We start from the raw sequence: 27,310 nt of genomic DNA on the forward strand, positions 1-27,310 counted from the left end.
TTGTTAATTTTTTTTTTAACTGTTATTTATTATTGAGAAACAGAGAGAGACAGAGCATGAGCAGGGGAGGGGCAGAGAAGGGGAGACACAAAATCCGAAGCAGGCTCCAGGATCTGAGCTGTCAGCACAGAGCCTGATGCGGGGCTCAAATTCACAAACCGTGAGATCATGACCTGAGCCAAAGTCAGACGCTGAACGGACTGAGTCATCCAGGTGCCCCAGGAAGTTTGTACCTTTTGACCCCCTTTACCCATTTCACCTGCCTCCCCACCCCGTATCTCTGGCAGCTGCCAGTCTGTTCTCTGCATCTGCAAGCCTGGGTTTGGGGGTTTTCGTTTTTGTCTCGTTGGGCTTTTTGGATTCCACATATAAGTGAGATCGTATGGTGTTTGTCTTTCTCCATCTGATTTATTTCACTTAGCATAATGTCCTCAGAGTCCATCCATGTCGTCACAAATGGCAAGATTTCACTTTTTTAAAGCCTGAATAACACATCTACCACATTTTCTTCGTCCATTCATCAGTGAACGCTGGACACTTAGGTTATTTCCGTATCTTGGCCGTTGTCAGTAATGCTGCAGTGAACATGGGGTGCAGATATCTTTTCAAATTAGTTTTGTTTTCTTCAGATAAATACCCAGAAACAGAATTTCTGGGTCATATGGCATTTCTATTTTTAGTTTTTTGAGGAACCTCCATACTGTCCTCCACAGTGGCTGCACCAGTTTGCATTCCCACCAACAGGGCAGGAGAGTTCCCTTTTTTTTCCACGTCTTCATCAACACTTGGTATTTCTTGTCTTTTTGATGCTAGCTCTTTGACAGGTGGGAAGTGATAGCTCATGGTGGTTTTGATTTGCATTTCCTTGATGATTAGTGATGTGGGACATCTTTTTATGTGCCTCTTGGCCACCTAAGGAGGATTCCTTTCTCTTACTGCACACACGACCAGCCTTAGGCAACATTCAAAATAAGACAAAATGATCTCGGGTCACTTCCTATCACACTGGGACCCCTCTCTGGGAGGTATCCATCCACTTTCTCCTCGGAGGGGACCCTCTGTTGAAACCCCTGCCTTCTGCCCTGCTTGATCAAGAGCTGCCCAATGACCCGTTCACCTTCCCACCTATCCCAGATCACCACCCAGCCCCGCACAGAACTCAGCCTCTGGGGTGCACACCTAAGGGGTTCCTGCTTTATCTTCCATAGCTTCTCCCCCACCTCTGAATCCGATCCACTCCTTGCCTTTTCTTCTTTTCCCCATGGGACACACCTGAGGGCTTGAAGGACTCTCACTCGTTGCTCCAAAGCCTGTGGCAGCCGTCATGCACCCCACCCCAGGACTGAGGCAGGACTCTGACAGGCTTCGTTGCGCTCTGCCACCGGAATCTGGCACCACACGGCCACCTCCACCAGGAAGACCTATTACCTGAGACGCATGGCACGAGCCAACGACACCAGGAACACCTCCTCCCCAGCACTGGCCTGCCTCGCAGCAGATACCAAGATGACACAGCCATTTTACGGCAAGGTGCAAATAATTTCTTGAGAATGTGAAGGCCCTTCTGAAAGAGACGTGAAGCGATCTCTCAGGCTTTCCAGTAATATTCTTTCTTCCCAGAGACAGTCAATGTGAAAATCCACTTCCTGAGGGTGATCACCTCCCTCGCACGCCCCCGCCGCCCCCCAGACCATGCTCTTGAGGAAAAGGCAGCATCTTGTCATCTGGTTTCCACTGCGCTCAGCAGACCTGACTCACAATGAAACTGCAGCCTCAGGCACGCTGGGGGCCAGGATTGCGAGAAGGAAATACAGGTGAACACACGCAAACGTCGCCCGAGGAAAAGGTTTTGTTTCTATTACAGAATGATGCTTCCAGGGCGGGGCAGAAACTATGAACCGGAAGAAGGGGCCTGGCATGGAGCTGACTTGTGGGTTTGGCATGTGTGCATCAGAAGCACGTGTGGTGGCTAACTCCTGCCAAGAAGGACGGGGAGGGAGGGAGGAGTACCACAAAATCCTAGGATGTTCGATTTGGAAATGACCTTAGAGAAACAACTCTGTCAAGCCCCCCAGTTATCGGTTAAGAAAGCAAGGCCAAGGGGTGGAAAGGAATGGGTCTGGGGTCTCATGGAGGAGGCCCGGGGCTGGCTGCCGTTCTCCTATGGGGCGGACATCTGTGTCACATCCTCAGAATGTTGGGGTGGAGACCCTGTCCCGTTCTGAGGCGTCGGGTCCACAAAGAGAGAGATCCAGCTCTAGCAGCCGATGGAAAAGCATCAAAAACCACCACTCATTCCGTGCTGGGCACGCACGGAGCACTTGCGTCCACACACTGTTGCGTTCAGTCCTTGCAACAGCTGCGTAGGGCCAGTCACCGTCTCTGGTGGTAGATACTACAGCATGAGAAAGTGCAGCAACTTGCCCGAGGTCACACCGATGGTAAGAGGCAGAGGTGGGTGGCAAAGTTAACTTGACTCTAGGACCCACACACTTAACCGACCACACTCTACTGCAGAGACCAGCTCAAAGGCAGAGCACACCGTGTGGTTTCCAGCAACCGAACACTTGGGCCCAGGGCGTGGGTCTGGCAAATTGGGGAAGGTGGGTGTTTTGCTGCCAAAGACCCAGCCTTTGCCGTTAGAGGAGACATAAGGTCTGCCACGTAAGAGAGGCTTGAGTGCACCATCCCTTAGCCAATCAGGGAATCTTCAAACCGATCAGTCAACTATTTGATGCCAATTTATATCCAACTTCCTGCTTGAGAATCCTGACCTGACTCCCAGGAACAGTCTGAGATCACCCAAAAGTCAAGGCACGAACAGATTCTCGTTACCGTTTTTAAAGAACAATATATATTTTTTAAAGTACTGGGGCGCCTGGGTGGCGCAGTCGGTTAAGCGTCCGACTTCAGCCAGGTCACGATCTTGCGGTCCGTGAGTTCGAGCCCCGCGTCAGGCTCTGGGCTGATGGCTCAGAGCCTGGAGCCTGCTTCCGATTCTGTGTCTCCCTCTCTCTCTGCCCCTCCCCCATTCATGCTATGTCTCTCTCTGTCCCAAAAATAAATAAAATAAATAAAATAAATAAATAAATAAATAAAATAAAGTACTGATATAATTGCAAAAGCATTGATACATCAAAAGTATCAGAACCTTGGTGGACTTCCTTAAATATATTGTATAGTTTAGTGATATGTCATTTTGAACTTTTAAAGAAGTTTATTCATTTATTTCGAGAGTGAGAGAGAACACAAGTAGGGGAGGCATAGAGAGAGAGGGAGAGAGAGAGAGAATCCCAGGCAGGCTCGACACTGTCAGTGCAGAACTTGGTATGGGGCTCGCACCCATAAACTGTGAGATCATGACCTCAGTTGAAATCAAAAGCCAGGGGTGCCTGGGTGGCTCAGTCGGTTAAGCGTCCAACTTCGGCTCAGGTCATGATCTCGCGGTCTGTGGGTTCGAGCCCCGCATCAGGCTCTGTGCTGACAGCTCAGAGCCTGGAGCCTGTTTCAGGTTCTCTGTCTCCCTCTTTCTCTGACCCTCCCCTGTTCATGCTCTCTCTCTGTCTCAAAAATAAATAAATGTTAAAAAAAAAAAAAAAAAGAGAAATCAAAAGCCAGGACCCTGAACCAACTAAGCCACACAGGCACCCCTATTTTGAACTCTTTTCGAAGGTTGAAGCATATCAGGGCCTTGGGAGTTCTTAGTCCAGCTCCATAAAAATAGAAATTCTGCTTCCACTTTTTTTTTTTTTTAATTTTAAAAAAATATGTATTTATTTTTGAGAGAGAGGGAGAGACAGATCGTGAGCGGGGGAGGGGCAGAGGGAGAGGGAGACACAGAATCTGAAGCAGGCTCCGGGCTCCGAGCTGTCAGCACAGAGCCCAACACGGAGCTGGAACTCAAACTGTGAGATCGTGACCTGAGCCGAAGTCAGACATGTTACCGATTGAGCCACCCAGGTGCCCCAGCTCCCACTCCTTCTACACAGAGTTTCCCACAGTCAGATGGGCAACCAGGAATCAAGCTTTAATTTGAACCCACAGTGTCTGACCCAGTTCCTGAAAGGGTGCGCACCTCGTTGAAGTGATTTGTCAGTTAACCAGATCAGGAAGAGCTCAGCGACTGTGTACGCCCCTTGACTTTGCATGGGGTAAGAAGAAAGTGGAAAGCAAAGCGCATTGTTTTGGCTGGATAAATCCCGGCCATCAGACTGGAAAACATCTGATGGTATTTTCAGTTTGTTCTGAAAACTGAGAAAGCACAAGGCTAACCAAAGAGAAAGCAGAGAGAGCAAGAAAGAGAGAGAAGAACTAAAAGTGGAAATGGAAAGTAGAACCCCAAATAAGCCACAGTAGAGTCCCTCTGATAGCCCTGTGGCCCCTGACCACGCCCAGCCCCGACAACCTGGGCTTCAGCCTGGGGCCCCTTGGAGAAGGGGATTTACAGTAATAGGTAAGGCACTGCAAATCAGCCCCAAAACTCCCATGGGTTCTGACTTGAAACCACAAACCCCGCGTGTGAGGCCTTCAGCTTCCATGACATACGTTGATGGTCGCAGGAGCTGCGGCGCGGCAGGACCACGCTGGCCATTTGGAAACTCTGAATAAGGAAGGCAGCAGCGAATCGGTGGGCTTCTCCCTCTCCACCAAGGTCCGGTGTCCTGCTGCTATATCCTCCCCTCCCCCACACACCTTTCTCTGAGACCAAACGTTGATCACCCTCCTCCCACTCAACGTCAGCCAGAGATTTTTACTGAACACTTAGGCAAGTGGCTCTCAAAGGAGGGGGAAGTCCAAGGACCTCTAGGGGGTCCTCCCCTTTCCAACTGTATATCTCTGTGGCGCTGGATTTTCTTCATACGCTTCAAGCTAAGGCAATGGATTGCAACAGATTGAATGGAGAAGAGGATGTAAGAATACGAGCTCTTCTATTAAGCCGGATATTTCGAAAAATTTGGAACAAATGTCAGACAGGGTCCCTCTTCTCACCAAAGGTGCTCTGACTTGGAAAATATAGTTATTTCTCATAAAAATATGTTATTTGTGTTCATGTGTAGTTTTTATTACGACTTGGAAAACTCATAAATAGGTACTTTTAATATCCCAGTTCTAGTTACCAACACAATAAATATTGATGGATAAAATCCACATAAGTAAAAGCTCTTTGGGATCTTCGGTAGTTTTTAGGAATATAAAAGGGTCCTGAATCCCAACAGCTTGGGGACAGCTGACTTAGGGAAACTGGGACCACAGCAGACACAACAGCCCAATTCCACACCCTTCCCCAAAGAGTTTATTACCTGAGGCTTCACGTAAATGACACAGTCACAGCAGAAGTGTCATGAATCCAGTATGGAGGAAGCATCTGGCTCTTCACACAAGTAATACAGTTGTGCATCTAAAGCACACATCAAAATATGTGGAGTGTGACAGAGGATTTAGAGTCAGGGGTACGTTTTGGAGATCAAGACCAGAATAAGCAAGATGAAGGGGCATACTCAATTCTATGCTCTCTTAAATAAGGTTTCTGGAGAGAGATGGTGTTTGAGGGGTTCCTTGGTGGGAGGGCATGCCAACCTATGCCTCCTAATACTATTGCAGTCACGTCTCAGATAAAATACAGTAAGAAACCCCCTTCTGTCTGCAAATATCCTAAGGCTTCAAGTATTTCCCTAGGACTAAACGATCGCAGCAACCCTCGCCCCCATCTCTAGGTCCCAAGCACAGAGCTCCATACCTGGAGAGCACATAATAGATTCATAGTTGGTTTGTAAGGGGAAACTTATTTCCATGACTTTCAACTTCTCGCCATTACAACTACACACACTGCTCGCATCTTAGTGCCCTCTAGTGTCGGTGCTGGCCATGAGAATTGAGAGTGATTTAATGCTCCTCTGAGTCAAGGAATTAGATGCTGATTTGAGAAGAATAATGCAAAGAGAATTGAGGTCAGATTCCACCTTTGCCATTGACTATTTCAAGTGCCTGGGAAAGTCACTTTCTTCTCGGGGCCTCAGTTTGCCCATCCATAAAATGAGAGGAATGGGTTATATAATGGCTAAGGTCCTTCTTCTGATGCTCTGTGACATAGGACATTTTAAACACTCCAAGAATCATGGGGGATTTGGTTAACAACATCCTGCCTGGATGAGTGCTGAGTAGTAATGAGACTGGTTTTTCAAAATGGAAAAGCTAAATGGGAATAAGCATGTAGTTTGTGAGGGTAGCTATTTCCCCAAGGGAATTCATCCTCTACTTTCTGTGAGATGGGAGACAAAGGTAGCCAGTTATAACTACAAAAAGTTTAGGAAGCACATACTCAGTCACTCAACAAATATTTAGCAATAACCTTGGATGTGCCCAGCATTCTGCTAAGTACTAGGCAAACAATGGTGATCAAAAACAGACACGAGTCCTGCCCTGTGGAGGACAGTCTAATGGCAAGTATGGAGCCCAAGAAATGGCCACAAAGCCACATGTATAATTATAAACTGCCATAAGTACCATAAAGGAAAGGAGCAAGATGTTCCAAGAAGACATACCCAGAAGATCCAGCTGAAAATAAGTTAAAACTCATCTGAGGAAGTAACATCTGAACTGATAACTGAAGGATGAAGGGAAGGGAATGAACAATCCATAAAGGGGAAACTACACATGCAAAGGCCCTGCAGTAGGAGAGAAAGCATGGACTATTTGAAAACAAAAAAACAAAAAGAGGAAAGCCAATGAGGCTGGAGGGCAGGGGCAGTGGGGAGAGCTGAAAGTCGAAGCAGAAGGAGGGTCAGATGATAAAGGAGTCCTAGACAGCGTGAAGAATACAGGTCCTTGTTTTACTAAGAAGGAGAAAGTGGAAGCCATGGAAGGTGTAAGCAGAAGGAGAATCATGATCAGATTGCTATTTGCAAGTAATCAGTCTGCCTACAAGGTGGAGAACAGAGAATCCATTGGAGAATGGATATTGGAATTTGAATTAGGCATTTATTTTAGAGCCCAGGAGAGACAAGACGGCCGTTTGAATCAGACAGTTGTTGCTGCTGCTGCTGGAAATGGAGAAAAGTGAGCAGATTAGGAAGATGTTTGTGAGGAAAAGTTGAGAGCACCTGATAATAGATTGGTCAAAACTTGGCGAGCGAGAGAGAGGAACCAGCAAGTTATTTTTAGGCTTCTGGCTTGTGTGTGGGGTCAAAGGGTCGTGTCACTCGCTGCGTTAGGGAACACTAGGTGAAGGGGAGGCCAGAGAAGGAAGATGGCTTCAGTCTCATATACAGAATCAACTGTATAAATTGGGGGCCCAGTGCAAAGTGAAAATATGGGGCCGCTTGTTCAATAATCGCTAAGCATCTCAAAGCAGTAACAGCTGACTGTTTGGGACCTGTGTCCAGACCATGGGACCCTGTGCAACTACAGAGTTGTTCTACACTAGGACTGCTAATAACTACCCTAGTACTCTATTAATTACACCAGTTATTCTAGGTAGTCATACAAACGGATCAGAAACAGCTGTGTCCTCTGGGGGGCAAAGTCTCCAACACCTGGTGTCCCGGCCCCTGTGCACCAAATTTCTCATGTGAGAAGTTACAGATCACAGTGTCTGTCCCCTAAGGAAAATCCAAACTGCTTGATTTGGCGCCCCAGTTGCACAAAGGGGAACTCCACGTTGGCTGTCCAGAGATCAGCCCTTCCGCTGTGGTTTGCAGCGTCTGTGGGCCAGGCTCCTAGGACGGGCACCCGATACAGTTTGCATAACCCTTGCTTGATTTGCCCCAGGGGCCAGCCCTACTCAGGCTCCTTTGAAACTTCTGATCCACCTGGTCCATATTCTGAAGCACCCCAGTCGCAAGGCCAAAGTCAGAGAAGCCCAGCGGAGGACAGTGCCACAGAGCCCTGTCCCCTGCGACCCCCGCCCAGCACAACTTGGGGTTGTGCTGTCAGCCTTTGTGCTGTTGACCAGGCCCTGTTGCGGCATAGCAGCTGAGGAAGCTTCTGTCCGGGATGCTAAGGAAGGTTATTCAAGGGAATACTAGAAATTTCAAGCTGGGGAAAGCATTGTGCATACTAGATGTCCCAAATAAGAAGAAATGAAACTCCCATTATCAGCCTTAAAATAATAACTACTAATGGGTGAGTGGAAGCCAAGCCCCAAGGGGATTCTTCATCAGAATAGTCATTCCCCTGTCCCGGGTGGGCACCATCCCCCCTTCTCTGCCTGTATCACCAACCTGCCTGCTCCCTCCCGAGTGGCTCTGGTTGCCAGGCAAGCTAGTTGAACCCTGAGTCCAGCAAGCCTACATTCTTAGCCTTCCATCTGTGGCTCCAATGGAGGCCCACAGGGCTGTTATAAAATTTCGGCAAGACGCAGAGCAACATTACCAGGAAGGCTTCCATTTTGCTGAGTGTTAGGGTAGCTGGAAGATGATTCTTTATGAGTTCTTGTGCTCTTAGATGGGACCTCAAAATCTATTTACATAGCACCCAACACACACACACACACACACACACACACACACACACACACACTAGCAGTGTTTGCCTGCCTGGACCCCTCTGCAGCTAAAGTGGTGGAACTCATCGAGGGGAGCTTTTTGGAAAGATTGTTAGGATCTTCTGGGCTGACATGCCTTTGGACCTTTGGGCTTTACCCACCTCCCTTCTCCCCAACATCTTGCAACAACAGAGAGGAGAGGAGGAAGGAGAGAAAAAGCAGGTTCTAGATGATGTGGGGGCTGAACCGGCCCCAGACTGCCTGCCTCTGACTTCATGTTAAATGAAACCAAAAAAATAATATCCTTTTCTTTTTTAAGCCACGATTAATCAGATTTTCTTTCATTTTCAGCTGAATACAGAAATTGGGGAATATTCTGGAGGAGGGGCGGAAAAGGGGAGGTATTTCCTCTCCCACAATATTCCTCTGATTCTCCCAGAGAGTCCTCACTGGGAAAAGTCATTTAAATTCAATTTAATAAGCATTTATCAGACCCCTGCCATGCATTTGGACTTAAGGGAAGATTGGACTCAGGCCATTCGCCCTCATGGAGCTCATGGTGATCAGTGGCCTTTGGGTCCTCATGAACTCCACAGAACCAAATGGTGCCCAGACTGACACTTCATCATCCATAGTTGCCCACTCTCTCCCTTCCTCCCCTACATGGGCTCTTCTCGTACTAAAACCCAAACTCAAACTCCTATAACATGCAGACTGTTGACCTTTATGTCTCAGATGTGACTGTGAGTTTGAGACTTGTCCCAGTGGATCTTAACGACTTCTCAAATGAATGGATACCTTCATGGCCTTGAGAAATAGAATGATGCCTACTTTTTTATGTTTATTTATTTAATTGTTCATTTATTTATTTTGAGAGAAAGAGACAAACAGAGCATGAGTGAGAGAGGAGCAGAGGGAGAGGAGGACACAGAATCCAAAGCAGGCTCCGGGCTCCGAGCTGTCAGCACAGAGCCTGGCACGGGGCTTGAGCTCCCAAACTGCGAGATCACGACCTGAGCCAAAGTCTGACGCTCAACCAACTGAGCCACCCAAGTGCCCCAAATGATGCCTATTTTTATTGTTCTTATTGTTTTGTCCACGTAAAAGCAAGGGCTCTTAACTTTTCCCAAAATATTCGTCCCCATTTTCTCCTATTAGCTTGACGTCGACCCTCTATGTTGATAGAAAATATACTGGCATCTCCATTTGTTAATTAAGGAACTGCATCCAAAAACTTGCTATGGTTATCCTCAATCATTTAGATTCTGAAGTTTTGGAATGAGAGAGGACAATGATTTCAAATGAGTAGGGGAAAGATCAACTATTCAGCAAATGGCTTGAGGTAATTGCCTATGCGTTCCAAAAGAAATAAAGAAGTCAGAGCCTAAACCTAACCCTACCTCATGGATTATGGATTAAAGAAATGGATCAAGAATCAGTGTTTGACTCTTGATTTCGGCTCAGGTCATGATCTCACGGTTCGTGAGTTCGAGCCCCACTTCAGGCTCTGTGCTGACAGCGTGAAGCCTGCTTGGGATTCTCGGTCTCCCTCTCTCTCTGCCCCTCTCATGCTCGTGCTCTCTCTCTCTCTCTCTCTCTCTCTCAAAATAAGTAGATTAAATAAAAATAAAAGAAAGATAGAAATGGCTTTGCCTACCTTCCCCCTGCCATCCTGTGCATGTGTGTGTGTATGCGTGTGTGTGTGTTTCTCAAATTATAAGAAGAAATCGTAAAAGATGCTGGACTGCCTCTCTGAGTTGCTTTCCTATCCTTCTGAGAGCCCAGACCGACCTCCTGCACGTTACTTCCTGCAGCCCTGGTATAGGCTCATCATGTACTCTGCTATGCCCAACACAACACAGAAAAGAGAAAGCTGTATGGCCAGGAGCCTTCTTCCCTGGACCAGACCCTGTGCAGGGAGACGGGCTATGAGAGGGGCCTCATAGCCTTGCCTGGGGTTTGACTCCTCTGACCTGACTCCTCCACCATGCTGAATCTGCACCCAGAACACCCAACTCAGAGAGGCAGTCAGCAATATGGGCTAAAGCAGGCACGGTCCAGAAAACCCGGAAGGGAAGAGTGGAGGAGAAGGGTAGGAGGGGGTGAAAACTCAGCTCCTGACTTCTTCTTTGCTTCCTGGCAGCAAAATTCAGTACTCCAAAGCCCAGTATAAATCAGCAGGAGCCAAAATTCCTGCATGAGCTCCACCCTTTACTCCCTTCACTATTCTTAGGTTTTTGCACTGACACTCCCCAAAGTGTTGGGAGGAGAGGCCGCAGCCTCCTGATCTTGCACAAGGTACATCCACAGGTTGGGCATGGATCCCCTCGTTTCTTTCCCTTGGACTCACTCCAGACTGGCCTGGCCCCAGTATGTCTGCCCTATTTGCTCTGCCACAGTGACCTCCTCCACTGGAGCAGGCTCAGGAGGTGTCCCGGGTGCCACCTGAGGTGTCGCAGATGCGGGAGGGCCAAGGCGTAACAGAAACACTGGAGACACCCTATATCTGAGTCCACTTGTGACTCCCCCAAGCCCCTCATGTGTAGCCCGAAGGCTGCTGGCGGGCAGGAGGGCAAGTACTTCTTCTACCTTGGGACAGAAGGGATATAGACATAGGGAAGCCGAGTGACTTTCCCTGGTTTTAAAGAGAGACAGAACCAGGGAGAGCCCAGGCCTCCTGCCCACCCAGGTCAGTGGTCTTCCTCATTACTATCTTCACTGGGGAGGTGGGAAAAGCCCCTGTAGAAGGACAAGATCAAGGCATATCAAAAGACTTTCCAGATATCCGAAGAAGCGATGTCACTACCCCTGTCCTTCCCTTATTAGAGGCAGAGCAACCTTCCTCACTACGTCTGGCTACCCTACCTGCTTACCCTCAAAACCCCACATGTGCAAGTCAAAGATAAGGCGGCTAAGACTTCTTTGGAAGGCAGGGGAAAGGAGAGTAGAGAAAGGAAAGGGCCTGCTGTCCCAGTCTTCATGGAACCCTGACTTAATTTCCTTGTTGTTTCTACCTTCCCTCCCTCCTCACCCCCATCGATCTTTCAAGCGTAAGTCTCCAACCACAGAAGCTCACAACTAAAAGAAACCTTAAGGATTCTTGAATCCAACCTTTTCATTCCACAGTGTAGAGAAGAGTAAGAAGCGTGGACTTGGTGTCAGGCAGGGCTGGGTGCAAAGTCTGACTCTCTCACTTAGCCTCCGTGTAACCTTGTGCAGGTTACTTAACGTCTCTGTGCCTCCATTTGCTCACTACAAAATGGAGATTGATAAGGGTCACGGTGACGGGCAGGTGCCAAGCTATGAGTCAGGGTGGACTACTCTTGCTAACGTCCTCCAAGCATGAGGACCACCGAGGAGGTAGAGACACGGATCTGAGAGTTGAAATGAACTCAGGGCTGGGGAAGGAGCGTGGAGCACATCCCACGACCTTGCTAGTTCTGTGGGAAACTGGCCTCCGCGAGGGGCCTTCTTGGAACATAAAACAAAAGAAACAGAGGGAATTTTGAGGCTATTTAGATCACCCCAGTTCTCACCTGGGGAAACTGAGGCTCTTTCCAATTCAGCAAGGAAAAGCCTTGGGTATTCGGCTCAGGCTGGGGAAGGGATCCAATTATTTCTCAATTCCAGTGCATTCTGGAATGGCCAATGTGTTCACGTCACTGTGACCTAGGAGCACGCGAATGGAACCCACAACCATGGGCCTCTCTGCACAGAACAGCTGTTCGCCCCAGGAAATCAACTTCTTTTTTTATTAAGAAAAGTTGGAAAGTTATTTTAAAACAGAGAGAGAGAGAGAGAGAGAGAGAGAGGTAGCTCGTCCTAAAAATAGCTGTAATGCAAAAGCTCATTATTCAACAATCCCTGTTGCTTACGATGCAAAAAAAAAAAAAAATTAACAACTTTAAGTTCAGCGAATGCAAAGTTGGAGAGCTCGAGGGAAGGGAGGGGCTGTTTGCCAGGAAACCTGTGACTGTGGCTTTTTATGAATGGGGAGGCCTCGCTGAACCCACAATATAAAAGGGGGACACAGTAGGTGAAGGTCTGCACACCAGGGGCTCTCTCTTGTGACACCAAACCACAAGGCCAACTCTCAGAAGGCAGAGCTTCGCCATGCCCAGCCCAGCACTTCTGTGTTTCCTGGTCTTCCTGGCCGGGGTAGGAGCCAGCCGACACCAGAGCACCCTGTCTGAGGACAACTGCACCCACTTCTCAGTCAGCCTGCCCCACATGCTCCGAGAGCTCCGAGCTGCCTTCGGCAAGGTGAAGACTTTCTTTGTGAGTATGAATGTCCTCCTGTCCTTCCTTCCTTGCCGGGACCACCTCAGCCAGGCATTCTGGTGGAGCTCCAAGAACCCTCCTTCTCGTTCACCTCCATCCCCGGGATCCATTCCCCTCAGACTTCAATTCTTAAGGAGTCCCAGGTCGAGCCCTAGATGGAGTGAGTTAAGCTAAGCCCAGGTGATGCAACAAATGTGCGGGGTGGGGGGGAGAAAAGCCACCTCCCAGGCAAATGCACTGGGACTCCTATGCTTAGAGACGTGGGAGAAATCACAAAGGGTCTGACTGAAGATGAAGATGCCCCCCAAACCTTGTGGCAGGGAAACATAAATGGCCTCAGCCGAGCGGGCTTCCAGAACCAGGAAAAGCCTGACGGCTTGGGCAAGAGCCGTACAGAGGGGAAACCTGCATGAGGGGATGCTTCCCATCTCCAGATGGCTTTCAAAGCTGCCGCTGGATGTCCGCAGTGAGGAGAAAAGAACAGCAAAGAGCACCGAAGGGGGTGTGGGTGGCCCCTTTGAACCTGATCCAGCTCTGCAGAAAGGAGATCAGGACCGAGTCAAGCTTCTGCCTTGGCTTCGAAACCTGGCCGAATTTTAAAAATAACTTGATCCTGATGTAACTAAGGGACCTGATTTAACTAAGGGTTCCAGCACTGTTGAACGTCCTTGTTTTGAAAATCTCCTTTCCTGCACTAATGAAAACTCAGAAACTCTATAAATAAGAGGGCATCAGAAAGACATTTATTTCAGTTATTTCCTCAAACCTCGGGCTCACTCTCCTTTTGTTCTTGCAGCAAACCAAGGATCAGCTGCACAGCATATTGTTGACTAGGTCCTTGCTGGAGGACTTTAAGGTGAGGGCCCGGGGGTGTGTGGGAGGCGAGCTTGCAGCGTGACTCAGAGAAGGGAGGCCGGGAGCTGGGTCTGCTTCCTTTGCTTTGAAAAGGAGAAGTGGAAAGATCTTAACTCAGCACACAGCCAAAGGGCTGGCCCTGGGGGAGGTGGCTGGTTAAGAAAGGTCCCTGGGGACAGAGCTGTCCCCTCCAGCCGGGGCAGCCGTGCTTCCTCCCAGTCACCAACCGCATGCCCCACCCCACCCTTAGGGTTACCTGGGTTGCCAAGCGTTGTCCGAGATGATCCAGTTTTACTTGGAGGAGGTGATGCCCCAGGCTGAGAACGAGGACCCAGACATCAAACAGCACGTGAACTCCCTGGGAGAAAAGCTGAAGACCCTCCGGCTGAGACTGCGGCGCTGTGTGAGTGCGGATCAGTTCTTCCCCTCGGGGCTCGGCGGCCTCTTCCCACTCACACCCAGAGAAGCAGAGGCAGCCTGGCGGGAGGACTCTCCGAAGGCACTAGAGCTCTGTCTCTTGCTCATTTCTTTCTGAGCGGGGAGTGGGGGAGGCTGCTAGGCATTTACATGTTTGCAAACAGCTTTCCTGTTATTTGTGAGTCATTTGTGGGTTATTAACTATTCCCCTCTCTCTTTATGAAAGGGGCCCAGAGCTTCAGTCTGGGCTCCCTTTTCCCTTTGGATCTAGACCCCGAGCCCAGCAAAATGGGCCAGGAAGCAAGAGTCCCTCGGAGAAGAAACTCCCCTTGCTTCTTACTCTCCACCTTTGGAAAGCAGAGCCCTTAAGCGGGGCCCAATTGACAGGAGTTTCCCTGGCATTTTAGAAGGCCCAGGGGACTACTCGCCACCAGGCGAGTGTGTCTATGAACAATTCCCTAGGATAAAAATTTCTCCAACTGAAGTGATACCCTCACCTCTGGTTTCCTCTGTTCTCTCGCTGATAATTGGGGAACCAGTTGGTCTCTATTTGTAGGACGGGACCATGCGAAGGTTTTGGTCAGATGACTAAGTCTCTGCATCTCTCTTCCTTGGAGGACTTAGAAACAGTCCTTGGTGGCTGGAACTGAAGAAGAGGGACAGGACAGGGAAGCAGGAAAGGACAGAATGGCTGGCTCAGCACTTGTCAGCACTGTGGTGTTCGAAGAGGAAGCTCCAGGCTCCATCCCCTGGGTTTTCATGCAAGCTTGGCAAACATCTCAGAGAGGCTCCTGGAGAAGCACTTTTCATCTCCCTGGGCTGTTTCCTCTCTGTCTAGTGGGCCAGGGTGACAGAGGGCTCAGTTCTCCCCAGGCGCTGTGGGGGTTAGGTATCCAAGATGAGTCTAACTCCTTCTTCGTGCTCCCAGCTTGTCCCCCAAGTGCTGTGGACACGGGAGCTGGGAGCCCACGGCATGAACGCTTTCTCTTTTCCTCCACAGCATCGATTTCTGCCCTGTGAAAACAAGAGCAAGGTGGTGGAACAGGTGAAGAGTACCTTTAGTAAGGTAAGTGGATGGCGGCAGAAAGGGTTTGGGGAACGTGACCTCCACCCACTCCCCAAGTCGTCAGGTGCTGAGCAGGCCCCGTCCTTCTCTCAAAGGGGGTGTGGGAACCCCACAGATGGTGTGACCTCCCCAGCCAGTGAGGAGCTGCCGCCTTGGTTATATTTGTTTTCTGTGAAGTGTCTTTGGGGGTTTCTAAATGACTGCTCCCCGCCTTTGCAGGCGGGTTGAGGGTTGAGACAGCTAGCCAGCCTGCGAACGCAGTGAGCTAGATGCTGGGGAGAGTGACAAAGGAAACAGAAAGTAGCTTGTTGGGAATCTAGACGCAAGCCACACGTGCAGGAAGCCAACACGTGAATGCGCACACACAAACACACCCAGGGGTTCGGCCTGGACTCCCCAAAACTCAGAGCAGGAAGTAGCATTCTCATCGACCCGGAGTTGGTCCATACTTACTTTCCAGGTGCCGTTCACACCTGCCAAAGTGCCTGAGAATGTCAGCTCTCAGAATGGGGTTTCACGCTTCCAACTGTCGGTGAACTCTTCAACCCCACTGCCCAGAAGCCATGTGGTCTTGTCCTCTTTGTGGGCTGGGCACAGACACTGGGCAGGGTTCTGGCATCAGGGGACATAAACCCCCTGATAATAGGCCAGAGGAGCAGGGCAGGGCCTGCTCCGTCCAATGGTGGGAGAGCATCAACCTAAAAGGGCTCCTTCTCTCTTCTTACTCTCTTGCTGTCAAAGTTGTTCCCCTAATGTCTTTTCTCCAAATTCTCAATAAGCATCATGTGAGCACATGACCTTTAAAATTGTTGAAAAGGCATCATTTTGTAGACTGTGCCTTATGAAGTGAATGTTCCTCTTGTTACTTGCTAGTCATGCTTTAGGTAAACATGTAGCCTTTCCCAAGGCACCGGGAATAGCCTTGGGCTTCTAGGCTCCATCCTTCACCTCCCAATGCATGGGAGCAAGGGTAACTCCTGGGTCCCTGAGTCATGCCCATCCAAACCAGGGACTCATTTGCTCACTCAGATGGGGCTTTCACTAAACATTTTCTATCTCCCTACACAGCTCCAAGAGAAAGGTGTCTACAAAGCCATGGGTGAGTTTGACATCTTCATCAACTACATAGAAGCTTACATGACAATGAAGATGAAAATCTGAAACATGGTGGGGAATGAAACATCCAGGATGCAACTCTTCTGGACTCTAGGACATAAATTGGAGATCTACAAAATCCTACTCAGGGATATGGGAGAACCAAACAGCTCCTTGGAGAACCCGGTCATACCTCTCTCTTAGAATATTTATTACTTCTGATACCTCAACTCCCATTTGTATTTATTTACTGAGCTTCTCTGTGAACTATTTAGAAAGAAGCCCAATATTATAATTTTTTTCAATATTTATTTTTTTTCACCTGTGTGTAAGCTGTTTTTGTAGGGTGATACCCTATGATATTTGAGTATTTTAAGAGAAATTGTAACTTATATAAGGAAAAAAATGTTTCTTGGGGAGCCTACTGATGCTTCCATTCCAAGCCTGACCATACTTCATAGCTGTTGAGCTATTGTTCCTGACCTCCCTATAATTTCTCTGGGCCTGGGGCTCCTAGAGTATTGTAAAGACTCTTACCCTCTTAGGAGGAGAAACTAAGGAGCCCCTTTGATAATTAATATTCCAGTGGCTCAGAGGGATTCCCTTGACCTCATTCCCCAACCTCTTCATTCTTGAAAGCTGTGTCCTGCTTGTTATTTATAACAACCTAAAGTTGGTTCTAATAGAACTCAGTTTTAACTAGAAGCAATTCAATTCCTCTGGGAATGTTACATTGTTTGTCTGTCTTCATAGCAGATTTTAATTCTTAGTAAATAAATGAGTCTTATTAAAATTATGTTATGGCATCATTTGACTTCTGTTTGACTAAAATTATTCCCTCAATGTTTCCAAGATAGAAGAGCATAGGGAAATGAATTCTGCATTTCAGGTAAGGAAAACCAACTACACTCTCCCAGAGAGGAGGCAAGTTCCAAACCTGATCAGAGGGGGAAAAGAAGTTTCACTTCAAAAGGCAATAGCAAAGACCACCACAGTTTTCCTACAAACTCAGTCCTTTAAGAAATTATCCTTAAATTCTTAAAGATCATGTTGATTTTCAAGGCTAAGGATAAAGTTGTGTAGATACCAAAATTAGAAAGACTGGCAGAGGACTTTTTTGTGTTTTGTCTTTGTTTTCTGGGGTCTTGTTTTGTTTTGGTTTGGGTTTTTGTTCTGTTTTGTTTTGGCTTCTTCAAGCCCCAAAGGTCTGGGTGAATACTAATTGACCAGGGCTGTTGAGAAAATTAAGATAAAGAGCTAACATGGCTCCTAGGGCTAAGAGATGGTCCCTATACACATGTTTGATTGTTATTAGTATTCACAACTAAAAACCCCTACCAAATCCTCCTTGAGCTGAGATCAGAGGCCCACCCAACCGAGTAGAATATAAGCAGATTAGCCCACTTGATAGAATACCCAAGGATTCAAGCGGCTGCAGTCCCTTCTCTTCCCTCCTTAAGCTACCAGACAAATGTGAGGTTGGCTTTTGACTGCGGTCTATTGGGAGGGGTGTGGTGGCTGGGGAAGCCCTACTCAAGGCCCCGTGACTTGGAGGAGAGGGAGGGAAACAATGGTCTGAGTAAACACTGATCACCCTCATACTCTGCCCAGGCAGCCCTGGTCTGGGGGAGGATAGGGGCCAACTGGCTGTGGTCAGTTTTTCAGTAAGACCTGACTCACTTTAGTTAAAGTAACCATAGGAAGGAAGTGGGAAGCATCAAAGCTGAAATTCTGAGATGAAAGGTTAAGAATGGAGGCCAGCTGAAGCCCAGGAGAGAGGAGTGAGGCTCTCTACAGCAGGGCTCCCGGTACTAAAATGGAGAAACTGAAGTTTAGGCTGTTAGGGCCCTCTGCTAGGCAATGCATACTAACTTAAGGTTGAGGTTCACACCTCATGTGAGGGAAGTGGGCATCTGAAACCAAGAGACAGAAACTCGCCTAAAGAAGCCACATGGCTGATAAGATGTTGACAACAGCCACAATTAATTGAGCGCTTTTTTTTTTGAGCTAGTTGTTGCTAGGTATATATGTATCAGGCATGCTATGGGGTATTATTATTGCTATCTTCTGTAAGAGGAAACAGATGTTCAGAAATGTTGGTGTGCCTTGGCCGCATGGATTATATGGAGAACGGAGAACTGAGAATAGCGTCAAATGCTTTTCCCTTCGTATTAATTATCTATCGATGCCTCCAAAATTTAGCAGCTTAGAGCAGCACACATTTTTTGTCTTTTCCTGTAGGTCAGGAATCTGAGAATGACAACTAGGGGTTTTGGTTCACAGTCTCTAATGCGGTTGCAGTCAAAATAACATCCAAGGCTGCAGTCATCTGAAGCTTGGCTGGGGTTGGACAAAACACATCCAAGATGACGCACTTACATGGCACGAGGACTTAGTTCCTCACTGGCGACTGGCAGGTGGCCTTGGTTCCTTGCTACATGGTCCTTTCTGTGGGGCTTCTTTGGTGTCTCCACAACATAACACAACACAACAGCTGTCTTCCCCAGAGCCAGTGATCTGAGAGAGAGCAAGGAGGAAGTCATGGTGTCTTTTCGACCTAATCTCAGAAATCTCACACCACACTTCTGGCACATTCTGTTCCTTAGAAGTGAGTTGGCAAGTATAGCCCATATTGAAGGGGAGATAAATTAGATTCCACATTTTGAAGGGAGGCATCTCAAAGAATTTGTGGATGTCTTTTTAAACTACCACATCTTTCTAAGAATTTAGAAAACATAGCTCTGTGCTCGAATGGCACATCGGGCTCCTGGGTTGGGAGTGGGGGTAAGGGGAAGGGTCGGGTAAGCACCTCACCATGGAGAGGGCATCATCATGGACATAGCCCTCCTCCAGTCCTCTCTCGTGGGGTCAGTCTAATATGTTTACCTCTTTGAGCCTCAGTTTCTCACCTGGAAAACTAGCAGAAACTTTCTTCCCAAGTGTTATCTACCAAATGTTTGTGTTCCCCCAAAATTCATATATTGAAGCCCCAACCCCCAGTGTGATGATATTTGGAGATGAAGCTTATGGGAGATAATTTTGTTGAAGGAAGGTGGAGCCATCCTCCTACGAGTGTCCTTATAAAAAGAGACACCGAAGACCTTGCTCTCTCCATCTCCCTCTATCTCTCTCCATCTCTCTTTCTTCACATGTGTCCAATAAAAATATCCTATGGCGCACACATAGAAAGATGGCAGTGGCCACAAGCCAGGAGAAGAGGTCTCAGAATGAAACCTACCGTGTTGGCACCTTGATCTCGGACTTCCAGCCTCCAGAACCGTGAGAAATAATTTTGTTCGTTTGTTGAAGTTGTGCAGTTTACGGTATTGTGTTATGGTAGCCTGAGCTGGCTAATGGACCAGACTTGATATAAGGGTCCAATAGAATGTCAGATATGAAGGTACATATGTCCAATAGATTGGAAATCTAGAGATGAGGAGATGCGGTTTAGATGATGGGGATTTTTTTTTTTTTTTTTGCAACAAGCCTTTATTCTCTAAAAAGAGCAACCACCTCTTCTCCCATGGCCCTCTTCACCTCCCACAAGAGTTTGGATAGAAATGAAGAATGAGAATCTCAGTCTATAGCCCAAGCTGCTAAGGTGAGGAAGGTGGGACCAGGGAGAGAAGCTCCCAAGATTTGTGATGACAATGTGGTTACCCTACCCAGCCACTGAAAGAAATCCGACAGATCGAAAGGTTCTGGAAGGAAGGGGTTGATACCAGAGATGTGAAGAAAGAGGAAAGAGAATTGGCTCAATGGCAGAAGCTACTCACTCTATGGCTTGTTGACCCTCAAAATGCTTATAAGAGTGGATCTAATTGTGGGACACGGGGACCAGCTTTAAGCCTGAGGGAGAAGCAGGCATAACACTCCAAGAGAATGAGAGCTGTATCCTAAGAGCAAACACTCAGAATTAAAAATGAAATGAAGATCTTTAAACTTTCACAAGCTGCAGAACTGGCTACAGAATGAACCAGTCAACTCTACCTTGGAGTGGGTAGTGGGTCCCAGGGGACACAGGTATTCTATTATTTAACCATCCTTTTACTCATCAACTCAACTTGGTGACTTCGGAAATTTTACTTCCCCTCTCTGGGCTTCTGTTTCCTCAATGATGAAACAAGGAAGTAAGTCTGAATCAATGATTTTCAGCTGGGACCACTAGAGTCACGCACGTTCCTGAAAGTATTCATGGTGGAGAGACTGTCGGAACAACTTCCCAATTTGAAAAAGTCTAATGAAATTGTGCGTTTGCTATCCCCACCTCCTGTAAGTCTGCACAGTTTCATTAAAAAACACTTGTATGTGCTCGGCTGAAGCAAGAGCCCCTCGGTATGGAAAGGCAGGTCACCTCATGCTGGCCAGAAGCTCTATTTTTCTAGTTGTCTATCATATCTTTGATTAATAAAAACAGAAAATAGAATTATTTTTGTAAATTTTTTTTAACCAGCCAAAATATTTTAAAATAGAGAGTCTCTGGAGGAAATTAATAACGGCAGTCCTTTGTGGTTAAAAGCTTCAAAAACCACTAAATTAGATGAACTCCAAGTGCCCTCTGAGCCCATAGTTCCTAATTCCAGTATCTGATTCCTCCAATCAGCCGGGGATATTCCCACTTGAGCCCTTTTCTGGGACACGTTCCTGTCCAGAGAGTCTGCACTGTAATTTTCCAGACAGATTACCAGTCATCTGTGTACTATCAACAGCTCCCATCTTCCAGCAGGGTTGAGCAGCCACAGAGCTCTGAGTTTCCAGAAGCCTCCTTGACATTCTCTCTGGAGAGGATGGAGGAGATAAAGACCTAAGGAAAAATAACACAGCTTGTTTTTTACTCCACAGCACAGGCGTGAGTGCTCAGCCTCTGGAATCTGCCAAATCTCCAAGCTGCCTTCTTCGGTATTCTCCTCTGTGACACGGAGAGAATAATCATTCCTTCCAGGTGTTGTTGTCATAAGAAACAGAGGTATGAATACATGTAAAGCACAGAGCAAATACTTAGTAAAACCAGCTTTTCCCTTAGGCATTTGGAAAAATGCTCACCTGAGACCAGATGGTGAGATCACTGCCATCACCATGAGAAACAGCCAGACACACCCTGTGTGCCCATCACCGAACCTGGACTTTCCTTAAAATATTTTCTGCCTCCCTACCCACCACTTCTGGATAGGAAGAGAAAACGGACCATCTTGGCACTTGGGAAGGACAGAAAGGAAATGACATTTTCTTGAGTGCCTGAAGAACTACTTGGCTTGATGAAGTGAATATATACATCAGTTATAGCTACTAGAGTTACACTGGTTCAGTGAGCAGAGGCTTACCAGAGGTGCCTAACTGCCATCCAAAGCCATAATAGTTACACATACCATTAAATAAATATTAGGTTAATTACGTCGAAAGTTTTTATTGATCACAGCCCTGGCCTTTGTTCATATGCGTTCGTTATCCATCACGGTTACTAATCTGTTAGCACCCTAAAAAATGAGACAGTCTGCCACACTGCATCTTCCCTTACCATTATTAAAAGAAAAAAATACATTTTTCCCCCAAAGTCAAGAAGTCATTGTATAACAGAGCCCATAGTCCATCAAATATGCAACCCAGAATCTCACGCCTATGTGAAAAAGTCTTTCTGGATTATTTAGAAGAAGCGGATGTCATGCCCCCAGCTGAACCCTATCATACCTCTACCAGAACTGAATTAGTAACCGTGGCTAGTATGCAGCGTAAGTAACTAATCAGGTCTTCTCGCAGAATATTCTCTACATTTGTATCTAACAAGGATGAGATCAAATCAAAACAGGGGCAGACTGGCTTCTCCCTGGCCTTTGTCCCGAGTCAGAGTTTTTATGAGATGCACATTTATTTACTCAGAACCTATCATACTCTAGGTACTATGTTGGGTGTTGGGGAGAAAATAGTGATCGAAACAGACGTCATGCCTACCTTCATGGATTTAGCAGCTAAATCCATATGGTCAGAAAAAGACATCACAAGTTAACTACACAATGTTAGCATAATTGTGAAAACTACTAGATGAGAAGTGGGAGGTGTCACTAAAGCAACTAACCCAGACTCGGGGGAGGGAGGGCTTCCATGAGAAGGTGACATCCAGCTGGACATGAAGGATGAGTGGGGCTGGTCAAATAAAGGGGGAGGTGCTGAGAACCTTCGAAAGAGCCACATATTTAAAGACCTCTTTGAACAGCAAAGAATGAAGGGAAGGAATGTCTCTGAAGCAAGGGTAGATTTGTACTGATACCCAATATAGCTGGGCCCTGGGCCCTCTTCAGAACCCTCTGGCTTCTCCATCTCCTCTCATATCCTGAGTCTCTGAAGTAGGAAGGGACCTAAACTGTTTAAGGAACTAAAAGATGACACACAACAAGTGAGGCATATTATACATGAGGGAGAGAGATTTAACATGAACTGGAAGAAAAGGACAGACTTTAAGCAAAGAGAAGCCATTAAAGGCTATTAAGTAGACAGGAGAATATATATCTTCTGAATGAGACGCTATAGGGTCCGTTGGCTTCCAATTCAGACAAGAGGAAATTCTAGTATGGACTATGGGGGTCATAAATAGGAATTTAGTGAAGTACAAGGGTTCAAGTATTCGGCAACTACTTAGGTGAGAGTGGTGATGGCAAGTGATGGCCAAGAACCCCTGAGATCTGGTCTGGACAATGGGTAGGGGAGAAGAAAGTTGGGAGGAAAAGAGTACATTCTACCTTGGCCCCATTGAGTTGGAGGTGCCTCTGAGACTTCGAATTCTTCCACAGTGGTCAGCTGGACATAGAGATGTAGTCTGAAGATAAATCTATGAGTGTCATTGCAATAGAGATGGCAAGTGAAATTGTAGGAGTGGAGAAAATCACCAAGGGAAAGAGTGTGAGAAAAGAGCCCAGAACCAAGACCTGGAGAACCCAGATATTTATAAGTCAGAGCAAGAAAAGCTGACAAAGAAACTTATAAAGAATGGCCTGGGTGATAAAAAGAAATCCCAGGAGAAAGTGGCACTCCTGAGCGCAAAGAAAGAAAGCATTTTAAGGGAGAGAGAATGGTCAACTGAATGAAATGCTAGTGGGAGGTCAATTAGGATCAAGACAAAAGAGCCTCTATGGGATAGAGCAAGTGGGGGCACTGGTCACTTTATCAAGAACAGTGCAGAAGAGTGGCAGGGGATGGGAGATAGATGGGATCACGCATTAAATGGGAGGTGAAAAAGTGGATCACAGGACACTGGGCCAACACAGGAGAAAAAGTTGAAGATAGATGAATGAGATATAACTGATGAAGACAGTTTCCTCAGAAGGCAGGAGGGGGTAGGGTGCAGGTAGAGGAGTGGATGGAGAGATTAAGAGGAACACCTTCATTGAATAATAACAGGAAGGAAGTAGGGACAGTGGGTACAAAAGCAGGTTGGGTTGAAGATTGGTTGGCAGGAAGTTGAAGTTGTTTCCAACAGATGGCTTTTATTTTCTCTGAGAAGAGTGAATAAGAAGAGAATGAAAGAAGTTTTGAGGAGAGAAAGAAAGGTTTGAAATGATGCTTGCAGATATGTGGAAAGCAAATGATTCTAAAGAAATGTGGAAGACATCCAGGCAGTGTTGAGCCCAGTTGAGGTAGGTAATCATGAATTGCAGTCTGCCAGATTGCATACTTTTTCTCAGGATTCTCTTGGCAGCCTGGAGTGAACGCATGATATGCAAAATTGTTTTGACCCATGAATATAACAAAAGGACAAGGGGGAGAGGAAGTTGAGAGTATAAGTAAGAGCCTGACTGGAAAGATGGACCCAGGACTCAAAGTTGAATAATGCGCATACAAGAGAGAACTGATGAAAAGAGATACTGTAGATGAGCCAATGGACTGGAGGCTCTGATGCAGTCACGGAACAGTTGGGAAGGTAAAAGTGGAATCCCCAAGGAGAGGAGGTGGTGGCCAGACAGGGAAGAGACTGAATCAAGACATTTTGGAGATGGGCAGTTTTGAGGGATAATGAATTCCAGGCTATAGCCATTGGAATAGATGGTTGAGTAAAGGCAGGGGGAAAGGTCATCAGCAATGTGGAGATGATGGAATTGAAAAGCCACATTTTGGAGAAGTCACCCACAAGGACACTGAAATCCACCAGCCTTGTGGCAGTAGAAAGAAGGCCAGTGGAAGGCAATGTAAAAGAAGAGTAGGAGGTAGGTGCTCAAATCACTTGGGAATGAAACGGAGAGGTAGATGTTGGAGCCTCCTGGAGCTTCTGGTGGATTCTAATTTTCAAATATGTAGAGTTCTCAGAGTTTCATACACTTGACAAATTAAATTTCCTAAATCTTAGAGCAGTGCAGATCTAGATTTCTTAGAAGATGCCCTAATATATAGATTTCCTGGTATTTCATAATAAATAAAAGAACCTATATATTTGTAAATAGATCTTAGCAGATTGAAGTCATTTTTACGTCAGAAAAACAACAAATGTCTAAGCATTAACCACACACAATCCGAGTCATTCAAATCAAGAACCTTATAATTTTTGCCAAGATGAATCATCACCCAATGACATACCCAACTGGTCACCTCCAGCAAATCTCCAAACAGGTCTTTCCTATGATACGCAGGGTCTTTATCCCCTGAGTCTTTTCTATTTCACAGACAGTTGTCCCCTCTTATCCACGGTTGGTTGTGCTTCCTGTGGTTTTGGTTACACGTGGTCAACTGTGGTACAGGAGCAGATGATCCTCCTTCTGACAGATTGCCAGAAGGTCAACAGCAACCGAGAGCTACATCACAATGCCCGTGTCATCCACCTCACTTCCTCTCTTCACATGGGCATTGTGTCATCTCACATCATCACAAGAAGAACAGTACAGTGAGATATTTTGAGAGACACTACATTCACGTAACTTCTATCGCGGCATATTGTCATAATTGTTCTGTTATCAGTTATTGTTATTAATCCTTTACTATTTCTGATTTCTAAATTAAACTTTTTCATAGGTATTATGTATAGGAAGAAAATATAGTCTATATAGGGCTTCTTACGGCCTGCAGTTTCTGGCACCCACTGGGGGTGTGGGAATGTACCCCCTGTGGAGAAGGAGGGACTACTGCCTTACTATTGTGCTCAATCTCTTTCCTACATAGCAGGTAAATAGAAAATCAACAACAAGAAAGTGTTACCACAAGTATGAAATCTGTTGGTGACAGTAGAAGTCCCCAAGAAAACAGCAGTGCAAAAACTTAGCCTTTTCCTCTGATATTTGGCTCAATAATTATAATGGGTAATTTGCCCACCCCCATCTGAGCTGAGGCATCCAAGCATCAAGTATCTTGAGTTGCTGTTGAGGGAGGAGGATGGAGGCAGAAAATCCTCTAAATCAGCACCACTCAGTGTGGCTGGAAGACCACTGCTGGTCCATGAAGTGTTTGCTACCAGTCTGTGGCAAGAACAGCACAGAAATGAAGTTTAAAAAACTTTACAGCAGGGCGACTGGATGGCTCAGTCGGTTAAATGTCCAACTTCGGCTCAGGTCATGATCTCCCCTTTTGTGGTTTGAGCCCCGCGTTGGGCTCTGTGCTGACAGCTCAGAGCCTGGAGCCTGCTTCAGATCCTGTGTCTCCTTCTCTCTCTCTCTCTTTCTGCCCCTCTCCTGCTTGCGCTCTGTCTCTCACTCAAAAATAAATAAATAAACATTAAGAAAATTGAAAAAAAAAAACTTTATAGTAATCTGATAGAATATTTTTTTGTCAGATCGAATCATTGAAAACAGGGTCTTGCATTCTGTATATCTTTACATTATTTTTCATTTCATTACTTCCCTAGTAATTCTTTTGATTGTATTTTACTAAAATGTTGATCCATAATGAATTGAACTTCTTTAAAAATCGGATTCTTTACCAAGGACAGTTTGAGAAACTCAGGTTTAAATCACACTCCCCAGCTTATTCCCAGACTCAGGGAACCTCAGATTGGGAGAAAGAGGTGGTGAGATACCATTGGTGGAAATACATAGACTTAGACTAACCTGGTTCCAAGTCCCCACTCTACCACTTAGAGTTGACGCTAAAGAATTTAAAATCCTCCTCAGGAGGTACATATTGCCGCCATGCTTGGCTGCCACTGTCTTCCTGTCTCTGATTTCGTTCAGGTATTGCATGTATGCACTTCAGGGGAGCAGGGCTCCTCCCAAGGTTATTGTTTCCCCCATCCAGTGACTGACTTAGGAATGGGTTTGTGATGTAACCTGGTCAATGGGACATGAGGAGAGCTTGGATGACGGGCTACTGGGAAATATTCTTCTTCTTCTTAAAAGCAAGGAAACTAGGCTTTCTTTCTGCCTCTGGATGTTTTCCACGTTTCAAGCCGGGAATTGCTGAAGCCTTCTCTGAGACCATGAGGGGACTCAGCCTGAGGAGATAAATCAACAAATGGAAAATAGCAAGCAGAATAACAGAAAGAAGTAAGTCCTTGGTAACTTTGTCAAACACATGAGTTAACCAATCCTAGATGAGAACTATTTCAGAATTTTCTATATGTAAGATAATAATTTTCCTACTAAGTCACTGTTGATTGGGCTTCAGGTTACTCGCAGCCAAAAATATGTACAAAAGATATGCGTGAGCCCTTGGGCCATAAACAGTCAAACAACTCCAATCCTGGGGCTTCCCCTACTCCCTTCCTCCTTCCGGGTAGCTAGCTGAGTCACCTCTGACTCGTCCACTGAACCCCAAATATTTGAGGGAGTTCAGGATGGTCAAGGAGTTCATCTCCCTTCACCACAGCACATGACTCCCTAGTTTCAGCCAATTCTCAGGCCACCCCCATGCCATCTTCTTCCATGTTTTCACCCAAGGAAACCAGACCTTTCTAGAGCTGTGTGCACACTGGTGCTGTAAGTGAAATGTGTGAGGAACGCTCACTTATGCCTCTGGCCCACATCTGCTTTCTCCCAGGGCTCTACCTTCTCACTCCCTTCTCCTGAGGTAGACTCTCCTTTGCATCTTCCACTTCCCTTTACAAAGGCCTCCTCTCCTACAAATCCTTCCACCGCAGCGGGAGACCAGACAGTTATTTCCATTCATTGAGCAAACCACTGAGCCACACATTTAGACAGTTGATG

The 27,310-nt window shown here is 46.6% G+C and overlaps 1 protein-coding gene and 1 long non-coding RNA gene across 3 annotated transcripts; one reads left to right on the forward strand and one right to left on the reverse strand.

The window, feature by feature from the left end:
• Positions 1-12,376: 12,376 nt before the first annotated feature.
• IL10 (interleukin 10) lies at positions 12,377-16,992 on the forward strand. The gene is made up of 5 exons (XM_058700355.1): positions 12,377-12,760; positions 13,560-13,619; positions 13,869-14,021; positions 15,036-15,101; positions 16,170-16,992. The coding sequence occupies exons 1-5, from the start codon at positions 12,596-12,598 to the stop codon at positions 16,260-16,262; spliced, it is 537 nt and encodes a 178-aa protein (XP_058556338.1). The 5' UTR covers positions 12,377-12,595; the 3' UTR covers positions 16,263-16,992.
• LOC131495434 (uncharacterized) lies at positions 13,485-25,910 on the reverse strand. 2 transcript variants are annotated; one of them, XR_009253945.1, is made up of 7 exons: positions 24,756-25,910; positions 20,882-21,000; positions 19,973-20,594; positions 18,576-18,713; positions 14,533-15,049; positions 13,875-13,988; positions 13,485-13,701 (listed from the first exon to the last, which is right to left on the reverse strand). It is a non-coding gene; the product is annotated as an uncharacterized LOC131495434 (long non-coding RNA). The 2 variants fall into 2 exon arrangements; XR_009253944.1 differs by lacking the exons at positions 19,973-20,594; positions 20,882-21,000 and having other exon boundaries at positions 24,756-24,989.
• Positions 25,911-27,310: the final 1,400 nt, after the last annotated feature.

The sequence above is a fragment of the Neofelis nebulosa genome, chromosome 15, assembly GCF_028018385.1.
Source record: "Neofelis nebulosa isolate mNeoNeb1 chromosome 15, mNeoNeb1.pri, whole genome shotgun sequence".
In the NCBI taxonomy this organism is placed as follows: domain Eukaryota; kingdom Metazoa; phylum Chordata; class Mammalia; order Carnivora; family Felidae; genus Neofelis; species Neofelis nebulosa.